The 26,142-nt window shown below is 40.5% G+C and overlaps 1 protein-coding gene across 1 annotated transcript in view; it reads left to right on the forward strand.

Moving 5' to 3' along the window:
• The window catches only part of LOC126474959 (death-associated protein kinase dapk-1-like), a 314,370-nt gene that overhangs the window by 262,180 nt on the left and 26,048 nt on the right, over positions 1-26,142 (forward strand). The window contains exons 20-22 of the mRNA XM_050102484.1: positions 1,914-2,228; positions 6,243-6,518; positions 10,996-11,205. Of these exons, the coding sequence (XP_049958441.1) occupies positions 1,914-2,228; positions 6,243-6,518; positions 10,996-11,205 (801 nt within the window). The remainder of the gene's footprint in view (positions 1-1,913; positions 2,229-6,242; positions 6,519-10,995; positions 11,206-26,142) is intronic.

Here is a 26,142-nt window from a genome sequence, read left to right on the forward strand (position 1 = left end):
CAGGCACAAAGATAAACACTGGCGCCAAAACCTCTGCGTCAGTAAATAAATTTAAAAAAAAGGTGGAAGACGAGCTTTTTTCTCCGCTCCGAGTTTCGACCGCTGCTTTTTCATACATTATCCAACGAAGTAAATACAAATTCCGTATTGTTCATCATCGAATGTGGCAGCATTTCAATGTACTACGAAAATCCGACTGACAAGACTGTTCGGGACGTTTGTCAGTATGGCCAATTCTACGTTCTGAATTTTTTCCTACCTGTGAGAAGAGATGCTTGCTAACAGGAACTTTTATAAATTGTGAATCACATGCAGTATTCTCTCACCCATAAGAAAAATATGAATATAAACATGTTGCCATGCATTCTTTCGTGTTTGCTGCTATTTCATTTAAATCCTATCTGCCTAAATAAACTACGAAACTAGAGTGAGACAACAGCAAATGCGGAAGAATATACATATCATGTCATGTTTATATTCGTATTATTCTTATGCCTAATAGTGATACAGTCAGAAATGAAGCACGGCAATTGACTAGATTTTTAAATCTACGATGACTCTAATTTCTGTGCAGAATGAAATGTACTAAAGAGGCGTCTGCAAAGATTTTCAAACGGAGAAAAATTTTCGCTTAACTCTCGTTTTCTATCATATGCAGTCTATTATTTGATTCTTGTTGATCATTATCAAAGAAAGCAGCAATGTAAGTAACAACAAATAGCAGTCTTTTGCCATTGTTTCGTTAATGAGATGATTCCTTTCTTTTTTTTAATTGTTAGTGGCGGTAGCGTGCACAAAAGCAAGACAGGCCGTAAACACTCGTTATCAGAATGCGGCAATCAATGTATGACACAGTACAGTAACGCATTTTTGGCTTAGAGTGACGTAAACATCTGTAACAAAGAGAACGGCACTTACCAGATCAAAGAAAAATAAGCAATCGATTCAAACCAGACGAAGCACGTGAAAAAGGAAAGGTACCCATATAAATACGGCTGGAGCACCTGGTGCATAGCAATGGCTACCTGATTAAAGCTTAACTGCTAAGCTTACGACTCGAACCAAACTACTGTAGCTGTATTGTCATTCATTCGACCTAAATTGTGTCTCATACTACAATGGACCAACTTTGTTTTGATTTGGAGGTGCGGCCTAAAACTTTTCTCTCCCCTTGAATTTCAAGTCTCAAATTTCAGGTGCGGCTTAGATTCGGGAAATTTTTTTTTTCTTGATTTCAAGTCTCATTTTTCAGGTGCGGCTTAGATTCGAGTGCAGCTTAGATTCGAGTAAATACGGTAGATATTTTACATCTCCGACAAGATATCCCTTTTCATTTTCTGTCTCACATACACCAGTTGTGTTACAGAGAAATAACAGGGTGTGGGGCATACCAAATTTCCCATGAAATACAATGTGTGCATTATCATTTTGAATGTTCCATGAATAGTTTTGTGCAAACCATCTGGAATGATGAAAATCCCTATTTTCTAGCCTCTGATCATTTGTTTTTAAATTTCTTTGAGAAGGGGAAAGATTTGAAATCAGTCACTATGGTCCAGAAAGATGTCTTATTAATATTGAACACAAATTTTCATGTAAACCTTAAAAGCGTTTAGCTATCAATAATGCACAGTTTAAGAAGCAACTAAGGAATTTATTCATAGCTAACTCCTTGTACTGCATTGATGTATACATTATTATCCATGTATATTTGAGTTATTGGTGACTACTGCACATAGGTAGTACAATAATGCAATTTCTGTAAATTAGCATTGAAAACTGTATCCACAATTTCCTGTTATCACACAGTTTTTAGTAGTAAGCTGTTATATCTAGGTTATCTTTTGGGTCAACTTACGTTTATATCTTCAGCTACAAGTGTGCTTTCTGAACAGAATTAATTCTGTTCCTAGCTACCGGCGTCAGATGTACTGCCAGTACTGGAGGCCCTAGGGCTTTGCGCTCGGTGTTACGAAGATGAAGACATTGCTGGTGAATTTGAAGATTGTGATTGTAGTGGAAGTGAATGTGAAGATCCTACTGTGAAGTCCAGCTGTGCCACTTACATAGAACCAGAACCAGAATTTGAATTTCCATGTTTCAATTTTGTTGAGACTTTAGATGGTTTGTGGGATGCTCGCTACCATGCCACTTGCTATGGAGGCTTACGCCTTCGTGCACCTGCTCCTTCATCATGTCTGCTACGCTGTCTGTTTCCCCGTTTCCAGGTTAGTTACATCCTAATTAGTTTCAATAATTTTAATGTTATATTGAAGTAACTTTGTGTTGCATTGTCAGTAACTTTCTCATTATTGTATAATGACTGTAAAGTTAACAATATATAAAATATTTCTTATAGTGGTTGTCAACCTACATTTGAATGGCTGGTTGCCTAAGCCCCCCCCCCCCCCCCCCCCTCCATGAGCATGAGCATCTCTGTTCAGTCTACAATCATACACTTCCCCCTTCCTCCTTTCCTGTTGCAGTTGTCAGCCTTATTCCATTCTTCATATCTCAAAAATGTAACATATTTCTTCATACAGAGCTTTATTCAGTTTATTTTCTCTGATGTTTGACCACTTTTGGTCATGTATCTTACTTTCAGTAACAATTTTATGAAAAGAAAGTTGTTACTAACCATATAGTGGAGATGCTGACTCATAGGTAGGCACAACAAAAAGTCTGTTACAAATAAGCTTTCAGCCATTGAAGCCAGTGTCAAAAATAGACGACATGCACATGCACACAATCACACAAGCACCGACGTGCACACACGCATGGACGCTCACGCAAACGCAACTCACACACACGATTGCAGTCTCTGGCAGCTGAAGCCCCACTGCGAGCAGTTAATTCCAGTGACAGAAATTTGCTGGCCACCCATTTCAGTTTTTCCCTTAATTGCAGGGTTGTGACTTAACAGAAATGAGAAAAATTTTTGCAGAAAAAAATTTTCTTTGGCTCTTGCCAAATTTGAAATCAAAGACTACTGCAAGCCCATTGTAGGTCATTGCTTATTTTGCTTTTCTGTTTGAAGAGTTGAAGCAAAAGGAAGAGAGGTAAAGGAAAAGGACTAGAGAGTTTTAGGGAAATGAGTACAGTTCAGAAAAGCCACCCAGAAGACCGAGCGAGGTGGCGCAGTGGTTCGACACTGGACTCGCATTCGGGAGGACGACGGTTCAATCCCGCGTCCGGCCATCCTGATTTAGGTTTTCCGTGATTTCCCTAAATCACTCCAGGCAAATGCCGGGATGGTTCCTCTGAAAGGGCACGGCCGACTTCCTTCCCTATCCTTCTCTAATCCGATGAGACCGATGACCACGCTGTCTGGTCTCCTTCCCCAAAACCAACCAACCAACCACCCAGAACCCCGGGCCAGTGACAACTTACCAGACGGGATGAGAAGGAGATTTTCATTATTATTTAATTATTTTTGGCATGCTGCAGACATCTAGTACATATTGTTGGCATATAGACATACACAGAAAATTTCATAGATTTTCATGCATCCTGGACAGTTTTAATACAAAAAGGGTTTGTTGTTAAAATGGATAATTACGTTGCAGGTCAGTCAATTACATCCACACATGCATAGAGGTGCTTCCAACTGAAATGGCAAATCGTATTGAAAACGTGTAAGACTGACAGTGTTGTTAAAACGTTGAGGAGACTGTGCTTTATAATTCTTTCAAGGCCACAATGAATTCTTCAAACCTCACGTTTTCTTTAAAGGCAGTGATCTTAGGGAACTGGACTGTGTTTATCAGAAGGCGCTCTCTCTCATAACACTATTTTCTTTTCAAACGTAGTGTCTTACTATGCACACTGTGCATTGAAGTCCACTTAAAATGCGAGTTTGGCAGTCCATTCTGGATGTTTTAATTTTCATTCTTTCTCTCCTTTTTCCTTCATACATTCAACAATAGTAAGTTTTAAATTGAAAAATCATTGTGGATTGCACTTTTACTCAACCAACATACTTCACAGTAATATATAAACTCTCCATACTCTTTGTTTAATTCCACTGAAGACCGTCGCAACTGACGATGGAATAATGTGTGTGACTTCATAAGTTTTGCTGTTCATACCACCATTTTCCTCACTTACTGCAAGCTGCAAATTTAGCATAAAGTGCTTCTTGACATAATGAACCATAATCCCATCTGTCGATTGTTGTAATTTTTTGCTCTTTCATAGTCTAAATCTTTAAATTCTTTCTGTGTGGTCTTTTAATATCGCTTCATAACAAATTTGCAATACCCACCACCTATGTGATTGCATAATAGATATTGATAATTCTAATCCTTTCTTCTGTTATTCCGATTCATTTTTAAATGTTCATGGCAACAGAGTGCTAAACTGCCTCCTTTTGTGCAAACATCCACTGAACCTGTGAACATCCTTCATGCTACAAACAAATAGTGAAGGGTAAACGGCACTGACTCCACAATTCTGCTGAAGTAAAGAGAGTTGTGCCAATCGAAAAATGCCACACCACAGTACTAAATGAAATGTGACTTCTGGGAAATTATGAGCGAAGCTGAGATAGTCCAAGATGTGGCCTGCACACCAGACACACGTGGAGTTTGGCATGCTGTGGTCAGCTGTTGTGTAGAAGTATTGTGTACAAAAGTAAATGATGTAGACTTAACTGTTTGTTAGCACTGAATGCCATTTACAATTTATAAAACATTACTTACATTGTCGTTAGTAGTGGAAGTGGACCAAACACTTACATGCTGCAAACAAAATTTTTGATCACTTGCCCAGTGATATGAATTGTGTAATGAGAGTAAAGTAAAACTGAAAATAAATTAAAAAGGTTTCTTCAAAACAACTCCGTGTATTCCATAGAAGAATTTTTATTGTTGTAATGTGTAAAAGGTGGTGGGCAGGAATTGCTGACTCGCATCTGTATGTCTAAAAAAATGTAATAGATCAGCGTGTATGCATATGTACAAAATAATACGGTTTATTGTGCAAATAATCCATGGAACATGAGACAAACAAACTAACTAAATTCCCATAGTCAACAAATTTAGAATAGAGCTAAATTGCTCAACTCTACCTATATCTTCCTAAAATTGTCCAGCCCTTACAAGTCAGTGAAAGTGGAAATAGTTTATATGTAGTATTTTTCTGTTAATAACTGTTAAAAGTATATCAAAAACTATTGACAGGAAGTCACAGGATTTGCGTGTTTGTGGATCACATCTGATGTATTGTTTAGTGGTTTCTATTCAAATTATCTTCATTGTGTCTTACATCTACACTACCAACACCTGAATTCCTCTCTTTGCCTGTCCCTTCTTCCACCGTTCCCCCTCCCTCCCCTCCCCCCTCCCTCCCCCTCTCCAGTATTCTTTAAAGCAGAAATATTGACGGGTACATTTATTTTATTCTTTGTGCCATTGATCCACAGTGTCGTGTCATTCAAAGACAAATATGCAAAGTTTCTCTGCATTACGTGAACCAAGAATTAAATGGATTGAATAATATTAATGGTGATGATAATGATTTTGTATAAGTTTTTATTTCTAATAAGGGGTATGAAACGGAAAGTATAATGACCAAGCCATGTTGCTAGGAATGATCATGGTATTTGTCTGAATTAATTTGAGAAATCCAGGAATGATAAAGGTATTTTCCTGAAATAATAGGGAAAGCCATTGGAGATCCAAATCAGGATGATTCAGTTAGTAGCAGTCCTAATTGTACTATTGTGGCAGAATTTCTTAAGTTCCATTTACTTTAGTAAGGCTACAAAAATCACATTTAAGTCAATATTACATATTCTTGGTGGGAAAGAGAAGTAATTCATGGGGAGAAAAGCTTCAGCTTGCCTTTGAAGATGTGCACATCAAAACTGATTGCATTCAATCTAAAACCTATTGAAAATGTACACTTAAGCACAACCACATGGGTTTCAGAATTGAATAGAACTTGTTTGCCACATATTCATGTGCTCATTAAATTGATGCACTGTTCCTTTTGAACAACAGAATTTTGTCAATGGCAGATACTGTATGGTGGTAGATTTTACTATGCTTTCAATTTAAGAATCTTCTACAGTGATTCATGATATAACACTGCATCTGATTCAGATGGCACATTTTTGTACTAAAAATGTTCTGTGCACTTCAACTGCATTCACCAGAACTGTTATTCACATGTAAAAACACTGTTAACTTACCTAATTCTGTTGTATAAAAAAAGGCCATGTTTTTTCATTGTATTTATAGGTTCAACTGAGGCGCTGCACACAGCAGTTAAGTGATCCAGACACAGACCTCTACCAGTGGATGAATGGCTCAAAACTATGCACAGGAGCAGTAGAGTCTCAAGCAGTCCTAATTGATGAGATGGAAATTGATGACGACAGTGATGAAGATGATGATAGTGACAGCAAGAGTAGCTTAGGTCAAGATGAATGGCTTGAACTGAAGGTGCGGGGACCTCCAGGGTCAGCTCTGGCTTGTTTCTGTTTGCTAGAAGAGCTGCTGGCAGTTATTGATCAGGTAACTGTCAAGTGTTGAAGTATATCAAATTTTGAACATACTGATGTACATGTAACACAGACTAGCATTATTAAGTTAGAGGGAGAGGATGGGATACTAGTGAGACAGCAAAAAGGGGGAGCAGGAGGACATATTTGGTAATTGAAAAATGTGAGGAAGGAAAGAGATAGAAAGATGTTGTTCAACAGCAGTGATGAAATGTATGTTGAAAGGGATATCTGTTACAAGACTATAGAGTGGTACATGTACATACAGCAGTTAGGAGGAAAATGACAGGAAAAGGAGATGGCGAGGGACATAAGATAGTTTCAGAGATGGAACAATGAGAGGTTTAGAAAATGCAGGGACAAATATAAGGTGTTCTGGAGGAATATTTAGGTCCTGTTGCATTTTTGCCATCCTAGTCTGCACCTCCATTAGTCACCGTATTTGAAGGCACTTCTCTAGCACTCTTCTCACTCTTAGAACTCCGCCAACTCCCTATCCACTTGCCCACTCACTCTCCGCATGCCCGCTCCCTGTCTGTTCGCCCACCCGCCCGCCACCCTGTCCGCTGCCCCCCCCCCCCGTCCGCTCGCCCGCCCCCTGTCTTGTCTGTCCACTTGCTCACTCCCTGTCTGATTTGGGTAATTAAATTACATCAATTTGTAAGCCGCACTGCTACGTTAATAGACTGATGGTTAGTCGATTCACAGCTCAAGTGCAGTCTCTCACTGTTGCTTTGAATGACACAACTTGTACTTTACCTTACATACCTCAACTAGTGAATTTTGGGCTATAGTCAGTACTAAGATGGTGCAGAGAAGCTTATAGTAAGTGAAAGCCCATTGTTCAACAGTGTTAATATTTGTTGAAATGAACCATTGTGAATTTTATTTACTGCCTTCCAGTTCTTTATTTAACTAACTGTCTTTTCCTCAGGGTCTGCTAGCATACCTGTAAGTCGCACACAGTGCACAAATGCCTCCTTCTCCTCCTCCTCCTCTCCCCACTCTCTCCAGCCAGCTATCCCTTGCATCTGTCCACCTCCTCTTCCTCCCTCTGTCTTTCCACCTTCTCGTCTCCCCTCTATACACACTACCCCACTTCACTCTGTCTCTGTCCACCTCCTTCTCTGCCCCTTCTCTCTCTATGTTCATCTCCTACCCCCTTCTGTTCATATCCCTCCCCCTCTCTCTGTCCATCTCCTCCTCTCTTCCTCCCTCCCCCCCCCCCCCCCCGACCTCTCTCTCTCTCTCTCTCTCTCTCTCTCTCTCTCTCTCTCTCTCTCTGCTCATTTCCTACTCCTCCTCTCTGTCTCTCCACTCCTTTTCCCCCCCCCTCTCTCTCTCCATCCTCTTCTTCACCAATCTTTCTCTATCCATCCACTCCTGCCCTTGCTCTCTGTCTATTTCCTCCTCTATACATCTTTACCTCACCCAGCCATGCCCATTGCCACATGTAGCTCCTGCAAAGCAGTTTGATAAAGCAGGCCAGTACTAATCCCACAACACGCCTTCTGTACAGGGCAGGGGATTAAAAAGCTCGTTTTTCCCCTGGCATATAGGCTACTATACAAAAACGGTTGAGGGTGGCCAACACACCCGTTTGCAGGGGCTGAAAAAACATGCTTTTACCTGTATCTTTGCTCCTATTGGAGCTAGGAGTTTATAAATTTAGGAGTTTAGTCATGAAATTTGCTGTTTATGTGTCACATTTGTGTGAAATCAATCTAGATGTTTTGGAGGATATCCTGGACATAGTTACCTGCATGCATGCATACATACATACATACATACATATGACCCTACACCATTCTGTTTTGTGTATGCTGTATATACTGGCATTTTCTGTGCAGCTTTGTACATGTGTGGCTCGACATATATATTCCACATATCTCCTCCATCATCCTCTTTGTGACCACCTCTTTCTCCCCCATCTCTCTGTCCACCTCATCCTTCCACCTCTATCTGTCCAACAAATCCTTCCCACTAGTCCCCTCTCCTTCTGCCACCTGTCCCTACACCCATCTTCTCCAGCTCCTATCCTCTCTCTCTTGCCCCCCCCCCCCCCCCCCTCTCAGTTCATCTCCTCCTCCATCCATCCCTACCTTCCGCAGCCGTGCCCATCCACATTTGTAGCTCAGGTCAATAAAACAGGCCATTACTACTACCACAAATGCTTGTCATCTATGACAGCTACGTGTCATCAGTTTGAAAACCTTTTTTGCCCCTGACATACAGGCTACCATCCGAAGCTTGATGATAAAGCAGGCTGATACTGCTCCAAGACAACATGCCTATTGTGCAGGACAGCCTACATGTCAGTGACTGAAAAACTGTTTCTTACCCCTGATGCTTAGGCTGCCCTGTGAAGGAGGCTGATACGTCAAGCTGATACTACTACCACACAACACATTTGTCATGGAAGGCAACCTACACATCAGAGCTTCTGATGTGTAGGTTGCACTACCAAGCAGATCAATAACACAGGCCAATACTACCCCAGCACGATAAACTTGTCTTGAAGGTCAGCCTACATGTCAGGGGCTGGAAAAAAGTTTATTGCCATTGACACATAGGCTGCTGTGCAAAGGAGTTCATGAAGGCATGCTGATATTATTCACATACTACATGCCTGTTGTGTACGGCAGCCTGTATGGCAGGGGCAGAAAAATGGTTTTCTGCCCATATCTCCACTCCAATTGGAGCTGGGAGGCTATAAAACCCATACTGCTGATATTCATAAGGTTTGCTCTTTGTGTGCCAAAATTGGTTGAAATCGATCAAGGGGTTTGGGAGAAGATCACGGATGAACATACATATATACATACATTTAGCTTTGTATATAAATAGACTAGCCCCTTCCCACAGCTTCACTCATGTAGGCATTTGACAGATATATTGCACACAACTCATCCTTCCACCTCTCTTGGTCCATCTCCACCTCCCCCTCTCTCTCCCTCTCTCTGACCAAATTCTTCTCCCCCTGTCTGCACATCATCTCCTCACCCCCTTTCTGCCCATCTCCTTCTTTCTCTCTACCTCCCTTATCCTCCCACTCTCTGTGGCCATTTCCTCCTTTCCCTCTCTCTGTCCATTTCTGCCCACGTGCTCTTCCCTCCCCACCTCTTCTTCTCTCCCCTCTTTGCCCATCTACTCCTCTTCCATCATATTTGTGTTCACCTCCTTCTCCCACTCTCTGTTTTCATATATCTCATCCCTTCTCCATCTGTTCCACCCCAGTATATCTGTCCATTACCTCCTTCACTCCTCGCTCTGCCCATCCTGTGAAGTTTGTTGTTTGTGTGCCATATTTGGATGAAATCAATCCAGTGGTTTGGGAGGAAATCCTAGACACGCGAACTTGCTTCTTTATTTATGCCCATCTTCTGCTTCCCCCTCTCTCTGTCCATCCTGTCTTTCCGTATGTCCACCCCATCCTCAACCCTCTCTGTGTCTATTTCTCCCACCCACTCTCTATGTCTTCTTCACACCATCCTGACATACAACTCCTCCTCCACACTCTCTCTGTCCGGGGTGATTCTTCTCAAGCAACATTTTGGTAGTGCAGTACAGCTTATACTCTGGGAGCTGGAAAACCATTTCTTGCACATGACTTGTAGGTTGCCCTGCAGAGGAGGTTGATAGGGCAGGCCACTACAATTCCCACACAACACACCTGTCATGCAGGGCAGCCTAAATGGCAGGGCCTGAAAAAGCACATTCTTGCCCATACCTCCCCTACTATTGGAGCTAGGAGGTTATAAAACCCACAGTGCTGATACTGGTGAAGTTTGCTGGTTGTGTGCCAGATCTGGTTTACATCGATCCAGTTGTTTGGGTGGAGATCCCCAATATACATATACATGAGCGCGTGCGCCCGCCCACTCTCTCTCTCTCTCTCTCTCTCTCTCTCTCTCTCTCTCTCTCTCTCTGTAGCATTTTACCCGCTGCTTCGCTCATGTGCATGTTCAGCAAGCGTATTCCACACATCCCCTCCTACTTCCTCTCTGTGTCCATCTGTTCCTATCCCTGTCTCTGTCCACCTATTCTTCCCCATCTCTCTGTCCGCCTCATCCTCCCGCTGTCTGTCTGTCCATACATCTCCTCCTCCCCATCTCTCTGTCCATCTCCTCCTACACCCCTTCCTTTTCCACATGCATAGTCTACATCGGCTCACAACAGCTGGACAGCAGTTTGCCAAATCTATGCAACCCCTTCTCCACTAGACGTAAAATAACAGTGACAAATAAAATTTTTACCAGAGGTGTAAACTTGCATCTTTCTGCCATACTGTAAGGCTTTAATGAAGCTATCAGGCATTTGAAAATTTTCACATCTGCTAGTATAAAACTTCATTGGTGTTGAAGATTCTTGCTCATTTTCCTGCAGATATTTTAGAGTGCAAACCTTTGTAAGCATAAAATATATGTGTTAACAAATGTGCCTGGAGCTTTGCATGATATTATGCCATATTATTAATTATTTTGTGCTAGGTTGTGAGTGAAGTTAGCCCTGGAATGGCACTGGAGAAGCATGCATTAAGCCCTGCCCAACTCCGTTGTCATACCAGTGACCCCTATTGCTGGGCCCCAGAACAGCTCATGAAGGCTATACTGAAATCTGGTCTCAGTGCTTCATTGCGCAATCCACGAACTGGGGGAAGTGAATCATTGCTTGACATTATTGGTTTTGGAGAACCAGAAGTAAGTACACATTATGTAAGTCCAAAAGTTGATTCTTGTGCTGCCATAAATTAATAAATTTTATTTCCATCATGCTTGAAGTCTGTGGCAGCAATGGAAATGAACTTTGTTTGGTATAGATTTTGTGTCATCTGTTCATGACACTTAAGTGCTCGCTGCTTTGTGGATACATTTTATCATACAAAATATAAAAATAATTGGCTCTATATCTGAGTGCGTGTTCACAAGAAGAGCTTAGCTGTAGTCATATAAAGTGGTCGTCAGGAACAAAGAGGAAGCATTTGCTGTTTAATGGAGGCTGTGACGAGATAGAATGAAGCAAAAGAGGGATATGTTCTTGATGTAGTAAAATGGAAGATGTGAAACACATGTACAGGGCTAAGAGGTTGGTCAAGATGGTACATAGAAGAGAGAGAAAATGTGCTGATAAATGAAAAAGAGGTACAGATAAAGAAACGAGAGCCATAAAGAAATGGGAAATAGATAAGCATGCAAAGGAAGATCAGTAAGGTGTGGACAAGGACTGTTTAATTGTTGGTGATTTAAGATTAAGGAATAATGGAGAGAAATATGTGATTGAGACAGAGATCTTTCATACATAGGACACTTGTCTGAGATCACTAGAAACTGACAGCACTTTTACAGATAAATCAAAAAATAAACAAGAGATCAATTTTTGCTTTCCCATCAGTAGGTGACAAGTGTCATTATTTGTCTTATATAAGTCAAAACTAGTGGCTAAAAATGTTTCTCGAGGCATTGTACTGTCTTATTTTATCCATGGTGGATTTGGTAAGCTCTTGGCCGTTAATGATTGTTGGGGAACACCACCAATTTTACTGTCTTTTCTGGTCTGCTTTTACACTTCTCCCAGAAACATACATTTGTATTTGTGTTTAGTTCTAGAACTTTTTCTGCTCTTCTTAATTCTTTCCACTATCAACTATGTTGTGTGTATGTTAAAATGACAAAGTCTATTATAGTTTGAATTCCTCATTAAACTCACTGGATAAGTCAGGACAGGACTGAGGAAATTCTTCTTCTTCTTCTGCATCATCTTCATCCTCAGCCAGTTACCTAAATGTTATAAGAACTCAACACTTTCCTTATTTCAGTAATATTCAGCTATTATCTGTGCTTTATGATTTTCAGGTGCAGAAATTATTCTTATAATTCTCATTGATGTTCCTCATAGTATGTATTTGGTGAAGGTACACCCTTTTTGTGTATCATAATATGGACTGTAATGTTCTGAAATTTTTATATTTTATTGATATGTTGAAGAAAAAACTCTTGCTGATCAGTTACCACCTTTCTCACATTCTCCAAGAATCCATTTTATTTACATATCATGAACTAGTATGTTATGCTATCTGCCTTCCCAAAATTTTCACTCTTTCTGTGCTTTTTGCAGTCCATGCATCTCAAGAAACATTTACTTAGAAACTCTTGAGTTCTCTGACATGTTCGTGACAATGTTCAGTTCAGCATTATCTTGTCCTGCACCTTACTTTGTGAAAAGCACTTATAAAGGTAACTCTCTTGAGAATCGTTACTTCTAGTGCAAGGAAAACAAGAAATATTGTCTCTCTCATTTATTCAACAAACAGCCGGAAATTTTTCTTTGTTCAGGTACTGTCTTGAAATGGAGGATGTTTTCAAGCTGTGTCAGAAATGTCAGCACCCCTTATTGTATTTAATGTTACATTGTGGTGGTTCATCAAAGAAATTCACCATCATAGGTATGAGGTAAATGTGATGAGATAATTCTGTTTCCAAGCCATATAGCTCTTGGTGAGACACTGATGCCATCAATATTCAAATAATGCAGTCTGTAACATCAAATATGCTATAGCAATCAGTAAACAAAAATGACTGCATGGAGCAACAGGTGGTAATGAAAAGACTTGATGGCAACCAGAGACATCAGTGCTCATATCGTGCGACAATGTCAGACAAATATTTAAAGGAAATTCCCGTAGCAATATGGTCACATCGTCAATCAGATGAAGCACTACTTTATACAGTCTAAGACAAAGAAAATGCATCACAAAGCAATTATCTAAATGGGAGTGAAATCCAGAGATGTGATGTACAAACAGCAAATGATTACAATTTCATTAAAAAAACTGATGATTTATTCAAAAGAAAGAGCTTCGCAATAATGTGTTGGTCCACCTCTGGTCCTTAAGCAAGCAATTATTCGGCTTGACATTTATTGATAGAGATGTTGCATGTCCTGCTGAGGGATTCTGTCCAATTGGTGCATAAGATCACCAGAACCCTGAGTTGGTTGGAAGGGCCTGCCCATAATGCTCCAAAAGTTCTCAATTGGGGAGAGGTCTGGCAACTTTGCTTGCCAAGGTCGAGTTTGGCCAGAACAAAGACAAGCAATAGAATCTCCTGCTGTGTGTGGATGAGCATTATCTTGCTGAAATGTAAAAGAATATTAACAACGGTCTGCTGTGCCGTAAGTGTGCCACAGATAACAACCAAAGAGGCCCTGCTATGAAAAGAAATGTCAACCGAAACCATCACTCTTGGTTTTATGGCCATATGACAGGTGACTGTCAGGTTGGCATCTCACCACTGTGCACGGTGTTTGAAGGCACGTCTATGCTGAGTGATTGGGGCTCATTTCGAAGTGGGACTCATCACGGAAGATAGTTCTGCTTCAGTAAATGAGATTCCAGGTCAAAGGCCTGCCTCGGATGGTGGTGGGATATCAACCTGACTGTCATCTGCCATAAGGCCTGACAACCAGGAGTGGTGGTCTGGGATGCCATTTCTTTTCTTAGCAGGAATCCTGTGGTGTCATCTGCAGCAACTGTATAGCACAGTGGCATGTTAATAATATTTTATATTCCATTTTGTTGCCCTCCATGGCAAGCCGTACTGGACTTACGATTCAGCAAGGTAATGCCCACCCACACAAGGCGATAGTTTCTACCACTTGTCGTCATACTTTCCAAGCCCTAGCTTGCCCAGCAAGGTTGCCAGATCTTTCCCCAATCAAGAGCATTCTACGCATTATGGACAGGGCCCTCCAACCAGCTCAGGATTTTGAAGATCTGACACACCAGCTGGGCAAAGTTTGACATGAGGACATCCAACAGTTCTACCATGCATAAGGATCAGAGGTGGACCAACAAGTTACTGACATGACTGAATTTGTGAAACTGTTTCTCTTGAATAAATTTCCTGAAATTGTAATCTTTTGTTTGTATGTGATGATGCATGTTTCTCTCTCTCTTTTTTTTTTTTATGTGTATATTTTTACAAGCAACAGTATCCTCAATGGGCCTTAGTAATTGTTTTCTCTGTAAAATATATTGTACAGCATGCATTTGTGTATCAGACATTTTGTGATGCCACAACTGCTCTGCCTAACATTAGGTAGGGGGCTGAAGTGTATATCCCATGGTATCAGAAAATCGCTTTCCTCACAGATTTTGCTACTAGAATTAGTGTTTTGAATTAGATACTGAGTACAACAGTGTGCCTGTAGTGTGTTTGGTCAATCACATTTTATTACCATAACAACAAATCAACAAATATAGTCTGCATACATAAATAGAGAGGTAAAAATAATTCATATGAAGACCAAAATTTACAGTGCTATTGCTATTCTCCAGTCTTGTTGCTAATAGGACTCTAAACCCTAATTTTCCTTCCTTCAGATTTTGATAAGTCTCCCTGAATTCCTTTTACCAGCTATTGCTGCAGTTACCACAAAACAGGTCTGTTCCAAATCAAGAAATGAAGTGTGCATCAAAAGTTTTGGGAAGTTTTGTGATTTTGTAGGATCCCCTCTTCTCCATGTTTATAATGTTATATATCAATATGCCAACTGCCTCTGAATGACCATGAACATCTATTTTTATTTTCGGTATTTGCTACTGCCTATGAAGCAACTCTCTCCCTCATCACTTAGTTAATTTAGTGATTGAATGTGTACTTGATAGTACCTGAAAACAGCTCTGAATGAAGCCAAACTGCTAAACCAGCTGTGTACCATAAATATTCTTGCTCTTCTTCATTGGCCATTTCCACCTTACTGGGTCAGTTTGTGAATCAAGAACCTTCATTGTTGTATGTGTCTCCATCACTCCTCTCCTTCTTTAAGTATATCTTCTGGCTTTACTCCTCTTGTCTCTATAGACTTCATCACAGTCCTGCCTATCTCTTTCTAGTTCTTCCTCGTAAGTCTCTTGTTGACATTTTCAAGAACTTCTCTTTTTGGCTCTTTCTCATCTTCTATTCTTATCATATGTCTATACCACTTCAGCTTTGTTGTTCTGTCTTTTCTCTTGTCTGAAGCTTGAGCTGTCCCTTAGTCTTTTTCCTCACGTCTGATTCTAAGCTCTCTTGTTTGGACTTCGACACTTCTTAAAAACTTTATCTCTTCTGCCTATGTGCTACCCTCCTCCCTTGTTCTCTACACCACGTACCAGATGCATATGCTAGGTTGGATTCATAATTTGTTGAATACAGAACTTATTTAAAAATTCCTTTGGGACATCTCTGTTCCACAGAATACATCTTACTCTCTGGGTTTAGCTACACTGCTCTGTAAAACTTAAAAGCTGGGTAGATAAAGTAACATAACATTGGAAGTGAATAAAAGTGTGAGAGCATATTACCAGTGGTGTCCCAGTCATACATAGAAAGTTTGATGTCACATTGCATGAGTTCAGTATTACTGTAGTGCCAAATAAGGCTGGCTCCACAACATGACCCAGTTCAACGAACAGGAAGAGACTGTGTGTGACAATCAGCGAGAAGTTGTGGTACCCTGTGGTGGTGTTCTTCATGACAACGTGGTACAGAGACAACATTTGGATGACTTTACGTTAGGTAGAATCATTGGGAAATTGGAAAGAGGATGAAGTGTGACAAGAGTAGCCCAGCAGTTTGACATTGCTCACAGCATTTTTTTGTGTGCGTGGAGAGCATTCCAAACTACAGGCATTGCTACCCAAAGGAGAGATGAGGTGGTCAACATTGGTCAACTACAGTAGCAGGTGAGTGCTGCATTGTGCGGCAGGCAACAAGCTACCCACATCAAACTACTGGTACAATTTTACCCACATTTAACGAGATAGCAATCTCACACTCCACAGTGGCATGGCAACTGCATAGGGTGGTCTCTTCGCTCTTCTATCAATATGTTGTGTTCTGTTGATACTCACACATCGATGACACCATTTGCAATGGTGCCAAGAGCAGAGTGACTGGAACAATGAGGAGTGGGGCTGCAAGCTGTTCTCGGATGAGAGCAGTTTCAGTCTGAGTAGTGATTGAGGATGTGTCCTCATATGGTGAAAGATTACAACACATAATACACCCAGGATGACTGTCAAAATGAATCTTTTAGTGACCCAGCTGTTATAGTGTGGGAAGGCAAAATGTTGTGTGGATGTACTGATCTCCAAATCATTGAACACGGTACACTGACCAGTCAGCTTTATTTTGACACTGTACTCCATTCCCAAGGTTGTCTTTTTCAGAGGTGCATTCAGCCCTAACTTCATTTTTAGGGTTCCATAACTCAACTAGTAAATACAGAACCTATATAGGATCACTTTGTTGCCCATCTGTGTGTCTGTCTGTCTGTCTGTCCGTCCATGTGTCTGAGTAACTGTTTGGACTCCTTTTTCTCCGGAATGGGTTGAAGTATTAAGTCAAAATTTATGTCACATACTATGGTCTTCAGTTCCTTGCCAGTGTGAAAAATTCAAGCTTCTAAGTCAATGCAGTCAAATGATACGGCCATTTATGTCACTTAATTTGATACTCATTAACTCGCTCACCAAAACATATAGATGAACTATGTATAGACGTATCGAGCCTGGTAATAAAAAGCTGAGGGAAATTCTCATCAATGGAATTTGAAAGATGTTCAAATGGTTCTGAGCACTATGAGACTTAACTTTTGAGGTCATCAGTCCCCTAGAACTTAGAACTACTTAAACCTAACTAACCTAAGGACATCACCCACATCCCTGCCCGAGGCAGGATTCGAACCTGCGACCATAGTTGAAAGATGTCCTGTGACAGCCACACAGAACCACTATTGATTAAAGAATGATGAAAGTGATCAGATAAAGAAGCCAAAAAATATATGCGAAGTTGATCTAGTGGTAAAGTGCATACCAGGAAACCAAGAGGTCGGAGAATTGAATTTTGGTCAGACCACGGACTTTTTGTTTTCTTTTCAACCTATCCTTTACCTCTCAGTGATGTGGGGAGTTGCTAGAAACATCATATATTCCGCATTAAACTATAGGCCTCCTTTCCCCTTTTGGATAATGTGTAGGTCAGTGTGCCATGTAATAATTATACTGTAATTTGTTTGTTTGCTATTTCTGTTTGTTTGGATTAGCTAATTCTTTCTGCGTATTTGATCAGCTGCAGCTGTTATCCACTGGCCCGTAACCCTGTGAGATTAAGTGTTTGCTTAACTTTCTCCATTCAGACAGGCCTCAGATGGCTGAATGATACTGACCAGCTGCCATATCTTCTTCATCTGATAGGCTAACTGGTTGCTGATATGAAAGGGCATATGCATTGCTCTCCCAGCCATAGTCAGTTTTCACTATGGGAGCTGCTACTTCTCAATAAAGTAGCTCCTCAATTGGCGTGGCAATGAGTGCAGCCCACTTGCCAACAACTTTCAACAGACCCACATGGTCACGCACCCAAGTGCTAACTAAGCCTGACAGTACGTAACTTTGGTGATCTGATGGGAACTGGTGTGTTACCACTGTAGCAAGGCTATTTTGCCTAACTTTGACTTTCTGTATTTCAGTTTTATATGATACTGGCCAGGCAGCCTTTATATTTACAATTAGGTGTGATTATGATTTACTACAGCTGACTCCTAAATCCCTTTTAAGTAAATGTAAGCAACACAGTCTAGAGGTGCCTTGCAGTGTAAGCATGGTTCAGCCATTTGCATCAGCCTGTGTGCTCTAGGAAGTTTGCTATCCAGCTATTTTTTGGATCACACTTTCTGCCATAAGGCTCACTGTGTTTACAAGTCTGATAGCCTGCCTGTCCCATTGTGGATACATGTTTGGATGTAAGCTTAAGGTCCGTCAAAATAATTACTTGTGGGCATCTCATATTCTTAACTATATTCTGTGCACCCTAAAGCACCTTCATCCAGAATAAAGCTAATTTGCATGGCCATTGGCAATTGATTCTATTATCTTGTATCTGTCTTAGATGCTATTGAAGTATTTTGTGTGGTGAAATTCTGTTCACTGAAGATTGTTCAGTGTTGCTGTAACCTGGTCCTTAGGGGTGAGGCATCTTGTTCCTCAGAGAAATTTGTGTGTCACATTTAGTTACTAGAAAGGGGTTCGCTGTGGTAGGCATTTAGCATTGAGCCTTAAGCTGTCAGTTGAGTTGCTAAGTGTTGCTATTTGTTTGGTCAATTGAAGTTCTTGACCTGCAATTGCCTGTTAATGAGAAATGATGTATGGCAATTAATAATTCTGGCTGCAACTGCTTAGTTTAAATTATTTTGATTTTTGTTAGTTACATCTTGCACCCGTGCATTTTAAGAATTGTATTTATTGACATGGTAAGCCATGGGTTGAACTGCGTTATTTACTAATCATCAGTGCTCCCACTATTAAGTTATGTGTTTTGCTAATTGTAAAGTGTTCACTTCTTTTTGATAGTATGCTACCTTTAAAATGTACAATTTAGCTGACCTAGCACCTTACCACTCTCCAACCAGCTCCCTACCACCTCAGTTAGGGACACATTACTTGCCAGACTGGCATCCAATGAAAAGGTTTGTACCAGATCATTCAACCACACAAATAATAATAATAATAATAACAATATTATTATTATTATTATTATTATTATTATTATCATCATCATCTGTGCTGTGTGAGTTGGGAGGAAAGGTACATGCTTTGATTGGAACAAAAAATTTATGTGAACATATGTCCTGTTCTTTACAGTTTACAAGGAAACAGATGAAGACAGTGGGGAATTGGAGAAATGCAGGTGATAGTAAATGAAACATTGTGATCTAATGTTTAGTTTAACTGTGAATGTATCCTTACAAAAGATGTTCAAAAAGTCCACCGTCAACTGCAGTGCATTTCCCAGCTCTTGTAGACTGCTGCTACGTTACTGATCTGAGCTTATTTGTATGGTCCTATACTTGAGCACACACATGTAAAATACAAGTGAGAAGTTCCTCCTTTGTATTCACACTGTGCTCGTAGACTTTGCTCTTAAGCCAAACCCACAAACAGTAATATGATGGAGTAAGATTAGGTGACTTCAGTGGCCAAAAAATGACTCCACAGTGACCAGTCCAATGCACAGGATACATATCAGTGAGGTACTGTGTCCCTGGCCATATGGAATGTCCAGTAGCTCCATTGTGGTGAAAGTGCATACGACAACCAAGGAATACTCTCTAATTACTCTGTTAACACATTTTGAAGGAAATCAAGATATCATGCTCCATTAAGACAGTTATGTAAGACAACTGGACTGATGAGTTAGTCATCATCATCACATCACATATTCACTGGAAATTTGTTTCCAAAACAGTGTGCAGATTTTCATCTCCCACATGTGAGAATTGTGTTGCTGTGGGTAATCATTGACTCATCAGTGAACTGAATATGTAGAATACAGCATTCATTGGCAATGGCCCATTGACAGAATTCCTTTCATATGGCATAATTTCCTATATGCAGATGTAGAATATTCCATCGATGATAATGATGCAGCCCCTGCTCATGTATTGTGTAATCACTTGTATATGTCAATATTGTGAAAAGGTTAGATTACTGCTCACCATACAGCAGAGATGTTGAGTCACAGACAGACACAACAAACAAACTACTAAACTCATAAGCTTGCAGCCAGAACGCCTCCTTCTGAAATAGACAACATACATAGACCTCTGTCACTGGCTGTTGAGGCCAGGCAGTAAGTCTGACCTTGGCAGCCATAGACAGTGGTCATGCATCTCCGAGCTATACAGAGTTCTTCTAGAGCTGTTAGATACGTACTACACTCATGTAATGTGTTAAAATGCCTGCTAAGTAGCTGCAATCTGGAACTCTGTGATTAGGAACTCATAGTTCACATTTACGGACAGCAGCTGTGCAATTCCCAGTGCAAAACCAATAGATGAAAATCATGTCACCATACTCCACGTTTGTGAAGACCTGTGGCATTTTCACTACACTGACCCGTACTGTTTTGACTGTACATGTAACAACACTGTAGTACAATGGTGCAACCTCTGTAGTACTGAAACATGAAGTAAAAAACTTTTTCACTTGCAGGACTCATTTCCCTACCATGTGCAAGTGAATTTCTCATTGAATTGGTCAGTTAAGACAACACTACATAGCATAATGTCACATGAGAGTTCTGGTGAAGAATAACTTGTGACTGATGCCCGTGATGTTTCAAATAGCTGTATGTCAGATATGATGAAGAAAAGAGCATATGTTCATTTGGATTCTTTTGTTCAGGACCATCAGTAATATCGCCCCTCAAAGCATGTACCTTTCCTCTGACTCACCCTGTATACTTACTTAAGTTTGTAACTCTCTTGGAATGTGAGGATTTTCAGTGGAAGGACAGGCCCGCCCATTAATGTGGCTTAAATCCCATTAAGCATGTGTAGTATGCATTGGAGACACAAACTGTGGCATGTCTACATGCACCAATAACCATCCAGCAGTTGTCATCCACTGTGGTGAAGGAATAGAATGTCCTACCACAAGAACTCAATAGATCACATGGTCAGCATAGTAGAAGATTGCAGAGCAGGTGACCACCATGATTTGCCATGATTTCACTGTAATTATTGTCTTCAAATAAAAGTATTATTTCTGTTTGTCTTGTTGCATATTTCTTTCAGTTATCTTATGTACTATACAATAGCAGTTCTTTCTATGCCTGATCCAAGTTTCATCGAGCTATGTTACTTAGCAGTAACATATGATATGTAAATTACTTTTGTCCTTAAGTCCTGCACATCAGTTTATTTGTTGGCTATATTTTTTCCGCCAGTTTTCTCGGCTATCTTGTCAATATTTGTGATTTAACTTCCACATTTACATTTGCTCCCACATGTACATACATACTCCACAGGCAATGTATGGTGCATGGCAGAGAATACCTTGTACCACAAGAAGTCATTTCTTTTCCTGTTACATTCAAAAATACAGTGTGGGAAAAATGACTTTCTCTAAACCTCCATACAAGCCCCAATTTCTCTTATATTACCTTTGTAGTCCTTACTTGAAGCATACTTAGGTGTCAGTGTAATTGTTCTGCAGTCAGCTTCGAATGATAGTTCTCAGAATTTTCTCAGTGGTGTTCCTCGAAAAATCATCCTCCCACCAACAATTCCCATTTAAGCTTCTGAAACATCTCTTTAACACTTGCACATTGATTGAACTTACCAGTAACAAATCTAGCAGCCTGGTTCTGAATTGCTCCAATGTCTTTCTTTAATCTGACTTGGTGGGGTCCAAACACTCGAGCAGTACTCAAGAATTGGCTGCACCAGTATTCTGTACGTGGACTCCTTTGCACTGTCCTAAAATCCTTCCAAGAAACTGAAGTTTACCATTCACCTTCCTTACTACAATCCCTACATGTCAGTTCCATTTCATATTGGTTTGCAGTGTTACTCTTAACATAATTAATTGACCTGAGTGTGTCAGGCAACACACTACTAATGCTGTACTCAAATATTAGGGGATTTTTTCCTTATTCATCTGCATTAACTTAAATTTTTGTACATTTAGAGCTAGCTACCATTGATCACACCAACTTGAAATTTTGTGCAAAGCACCTGTATCATCCTATAGGCCTCAACGACACCTCGTACACCAAAGCATTATCAGAAAACAGCCACAGATTGCTGCTCACCCTGTTTGTCAGATCATATATGTTTGTAGAGAATAATAGTGGTGCTGCCACACTTCCCTGGGGCATACCCATGTCTGTGATGAACAGATGCTGTCGAGGACAACATACTGGGTACTTCTACTTTAGAAAACTTGGAGCCACTTGCATATCTAGTCTGTATGCTTGTACCTTCGTTAGGATGCTGTAGGGGGCCAACAGGTAAAACATTTTTTGGAAATCTAGGAATATTAAATCTGCCTCTTTCTCTTCATCCATAGTTCACAGGATATCACATGAGAAAAGGACAAGCCGAGTAACGCTAGAGCAATGCTTTCTAAAACCGTGCTGGTTTGTGGACAGAAGCTTTTCCGTCTCAAGGAAATTTATTGCATTTGAACTGAGAATATGTTCAAGAATTCTGCAGCAAACCAATGTTATGGTATTGGTCTGTAATTCTGCAGGTCCGTTCATTTACCCTTCATATATACATGAGTCACCTGCACTTTTTTGCAGTCACTTGCGACTTTGCGCTAAGCGAGAGTTTTCTCGATAAATGCAAGCTAAATATAAGGCCAATGTCATGGAGTTCTCTTTGTAAAACTGAACTCCATATGGAACTGGTGACTTAACTTGCTTTCAACTCTTTCAGTTGTTTCTCTGCACCAGGGATGTCTATTACTGTGTCCCCTGTATGGGAGTCTGCACGATGGTCAGACGACAGTACATTTGTGTCATCCTCCTATGTGAAAGACTTCTTAAACACAAAATTTGAAACTCCAGATTTCTTTTTGCTATAATCTGTTGCTACATCAGACTGGTTAATGAGTGACTGGATAAAAGCCTTCAATCCCTTTAATGATTTATGTGGGGCCAGAATTGTCTCACATTTTTGGTAAGTTTTTTTTTACTAAGGTGTGACAATGATAGTTGTTGTTTGCTTCATGCATCAGTCTTTTTATGGAGGCACAAATCTCTAATAACTTTTGCCTATTGTCATTTGCATATTCTCTTTTGAATTAAGAGTGCAACAGTCTTTGCTTCCTCAGTGTCTTCCAGATTTTGTTATAAAACCAAGATGTTTTTTTTTTTTTCCATCTTTAATCTAGTAGTTACTCGACACATACTTCTCCAGAGCACGATATACGATCCATTTAAACTTTGCCCATAATTCCTCTTCCTCCATCATACTGGAACTAAATGCCACCTATTCATTGTCTAAGTGTGACACAAGCAACTGCTTACCTGCTCTGTCTAGCAAGAATCCTCTCCTAGCCCTCTCGATTTATTGTCTTTAGTAACCATCATCATTATGATAACATGCTCACTAATCCCTGTTTCTACACTGACAAAGTTGCTAAGGTCAGATTTGTTTGTAGCTACTAGGTCTAAATATTCCTGTTGTGTGTAGCCTTCAAACTAGCTCATCAAGACATTTTTGGAAAACGTATTTAGAAGTCCAGAATGAGATTTTCACTTTGCAGCAGAGTGTGTGCTGATATGAAACTTCCTGGCAAATTAAAACTGTGTGCCGGACCGAGACTCAAACTCGGGACCTTTGCCTTTCACGGGCAAGTGCTCGATCAACTGAGTTACCCAAGCATGACTCATGCCCCGTCCTCACAGCTTTACTTCTGCCAGTACCTTGTCTCCTACCTTCCAAACTTTACAGAAGCTCTCCTGCGAACCTGGCAGAAGTAAAGCTGTGAGGACGGGGCGTGAGTCATGCTTGGGTAGCTCAGTTGGTAGAGCACTTGCCTGTGAAAGGCAAAGGTCTTGAGTTCGAGTCTCGGTCCGGCACACAGTTTTAATCTGCCAGGAAGTTTCGTATTTAGAAGTATTTCACAGACTGCCTATCTATACCTCATGCAATGTATCCATAGATGTCCCAGTCTATACCTGATAGGTTAAAATAAATGAAAAGCACCAGTTTGCTTTTGTTCTACACTATTGAATATTGTAGAACAAAAGCAAACTGGTGCTTTTCATTTATTATAATGTTGTTCTACCAAGAACCAACGGAAGATTGTGTTAATATGATAGGTTAAAGTTTGCCTCTGACTAATATTGCATGATCTGCGTATTTCCACACCACTGAGTGTAGACTTTCTTTGAATGCCTCTAAAACTGTCGCAGCAGAATGGCGTGGCTGGTAAAAATTCAACAGTTAACTTGATTTCACCTAGACCAGATAACTTCGTAGTCACACTCAAATTCAATCTCAGTAGAGAATATTTTTGCAACTGCAACAAACACTCCCCCTCCTATGGTGTCTAATCTGTGTTTCTGATGTACATTTCTTGGCTCACTAAATATTTCAGAGCTTTCTACTTAAGGTTTCAGCCAGCTTTTGGTCCCCGTAATAATTTGAACATGGCAAATTTCCTGGAGGGCAGTAAATTTTGGAACTTTGTTACGGATACTTCTACAGTTTACTGATAAAATTATGACTCTGAGTGAACATGGTCTGATTTCACTCTCTGCGTGTAGACTGGTGAGTGTTCATTAGAGTACCTCAAACTACTGTCTAGCCATTTCTTCCACGAGCCAGTCATATGAATTGAGGATTGCCTCAGAACCCAAGTAAAGGCATTTAGAACCCAAGTGACAGGCATTGTGCTGATGTGAGCCACAGCTTGCAGACAACTGCACCCTGCATGCTCAATAGATGCAGGCAACGCAAGGCAGGTAAGGCCTGCCGGCAGACATATCGAGTCCACATTGGCTTTCTTTCCAGCCCATGCTCTTGTTCCTAACATTGGAGCTCCTGATAAGTAGCAAACCCCTCCTCTGTTTGCCTGCTCAGACCCTGCAGAAGAGACATCCACCTGTCACTGAAAATGTTAGTGGGTGAGACCATAAGGCCAGCCTCCACATTGGCCTTCCACCTCAAGGGACACAAACAAGTTATCACTCACCCTGCAGAGAGATTGGATCCATCACATCGGGTACCTTGGAAGATGCCCCAGTAGCAGAGCCCGTTGGTGAAACAAGCAACATCTTCAATGTCCCATGTGACACGCCAGATTCTCCACCACCACTACTTCCCAAGGCAGCAGCCTACAGACAATTGACTGTAGCCAAAAGTTTCAGTTGATTGTGAACCGCTGTCACCTCCTCCTGTGTCTGCACACAGGATCCATCCCAGCATAACTGACTTAAGGAGTAAACTATGAAAGTATACAAGGAAACCTAAATTACCAACTTGATACTCTCCTGGCGTGTCGTTGCTGGAGGCTGCCTTATTGAGGTGTAGCTATTTGTTGGAAATAAACGACAACTATGCTACAGACTGCCTGAATTTACACTTCACAGTTACAAAACACAAGATTACACCTATAAAATAGAAAAACACTCATGGAATTGAAGAATTAAGCTCTAAGAAAACACAGATACAGCTTAATACTTAACTTGCTGCTCTGCAGGTTCATAACAGGTGGCTTGACTTCCTAATTACTTGAAACTTTTGATCTCTTACAAAAATTTTCTATTGATTTTTGACTTTCGCCATTTCCACTTCCTTCCTTCTGATTGCCATCACTGCTGTTTTTAGCTTTTCTGTGCTTATTCTCCTCCAAATTGTTTCTCCCTCTTGGTTCCATATTTCTACTTGCTTTTGCACTTCGTTTTGTGCTCATCCCATATCACCATGCTGTTGTCTGCAAACAACATGGCGTTCATTGGATTTCTTTGATCTTAACCCTTTTGCTGCTGTGGACATGTATACATGCCCTATGTGCTACTCTGCTGTTCCCCAGGTGCTGTGGACATGTATATGCACGCTGCTTGGGTTTTCCTACAGTGATATTGACTTTTGTATTCTTCCTGAGCCACTGACCTCTCACTGCTGCAGACAAGCTACTTCCATATCTTGGTGAATAAAAAGGTTTCTGGTATTTATAACATAACACATGTGCCTCTTTGCAAAAAGCCTCATTTTGATATCTTGAATGATTTATGACAGTTGTTATAACCATATAATTACTGATGTGCAGGAATAGGAATGAGCAAGTTGCATGGGACTGC

The sequence above is a fragment of the Schistocerca serialis genome, chromosome 4 (genome assembly GCF_023864345.2).
Source record: "Schistocerca serialis cubense isolate TAMUIC-IGC-003099 chromosome 4, iqSchSeri2.2, whole genome shotgun sequence".
In the NCBI taxonomy this organism is placed as follows: Eukaryota; Metazoa; Arthropoda; class Insecta; order Orthoptera; family Acrididae; genus Schistocerca; species Schistocerca serialis.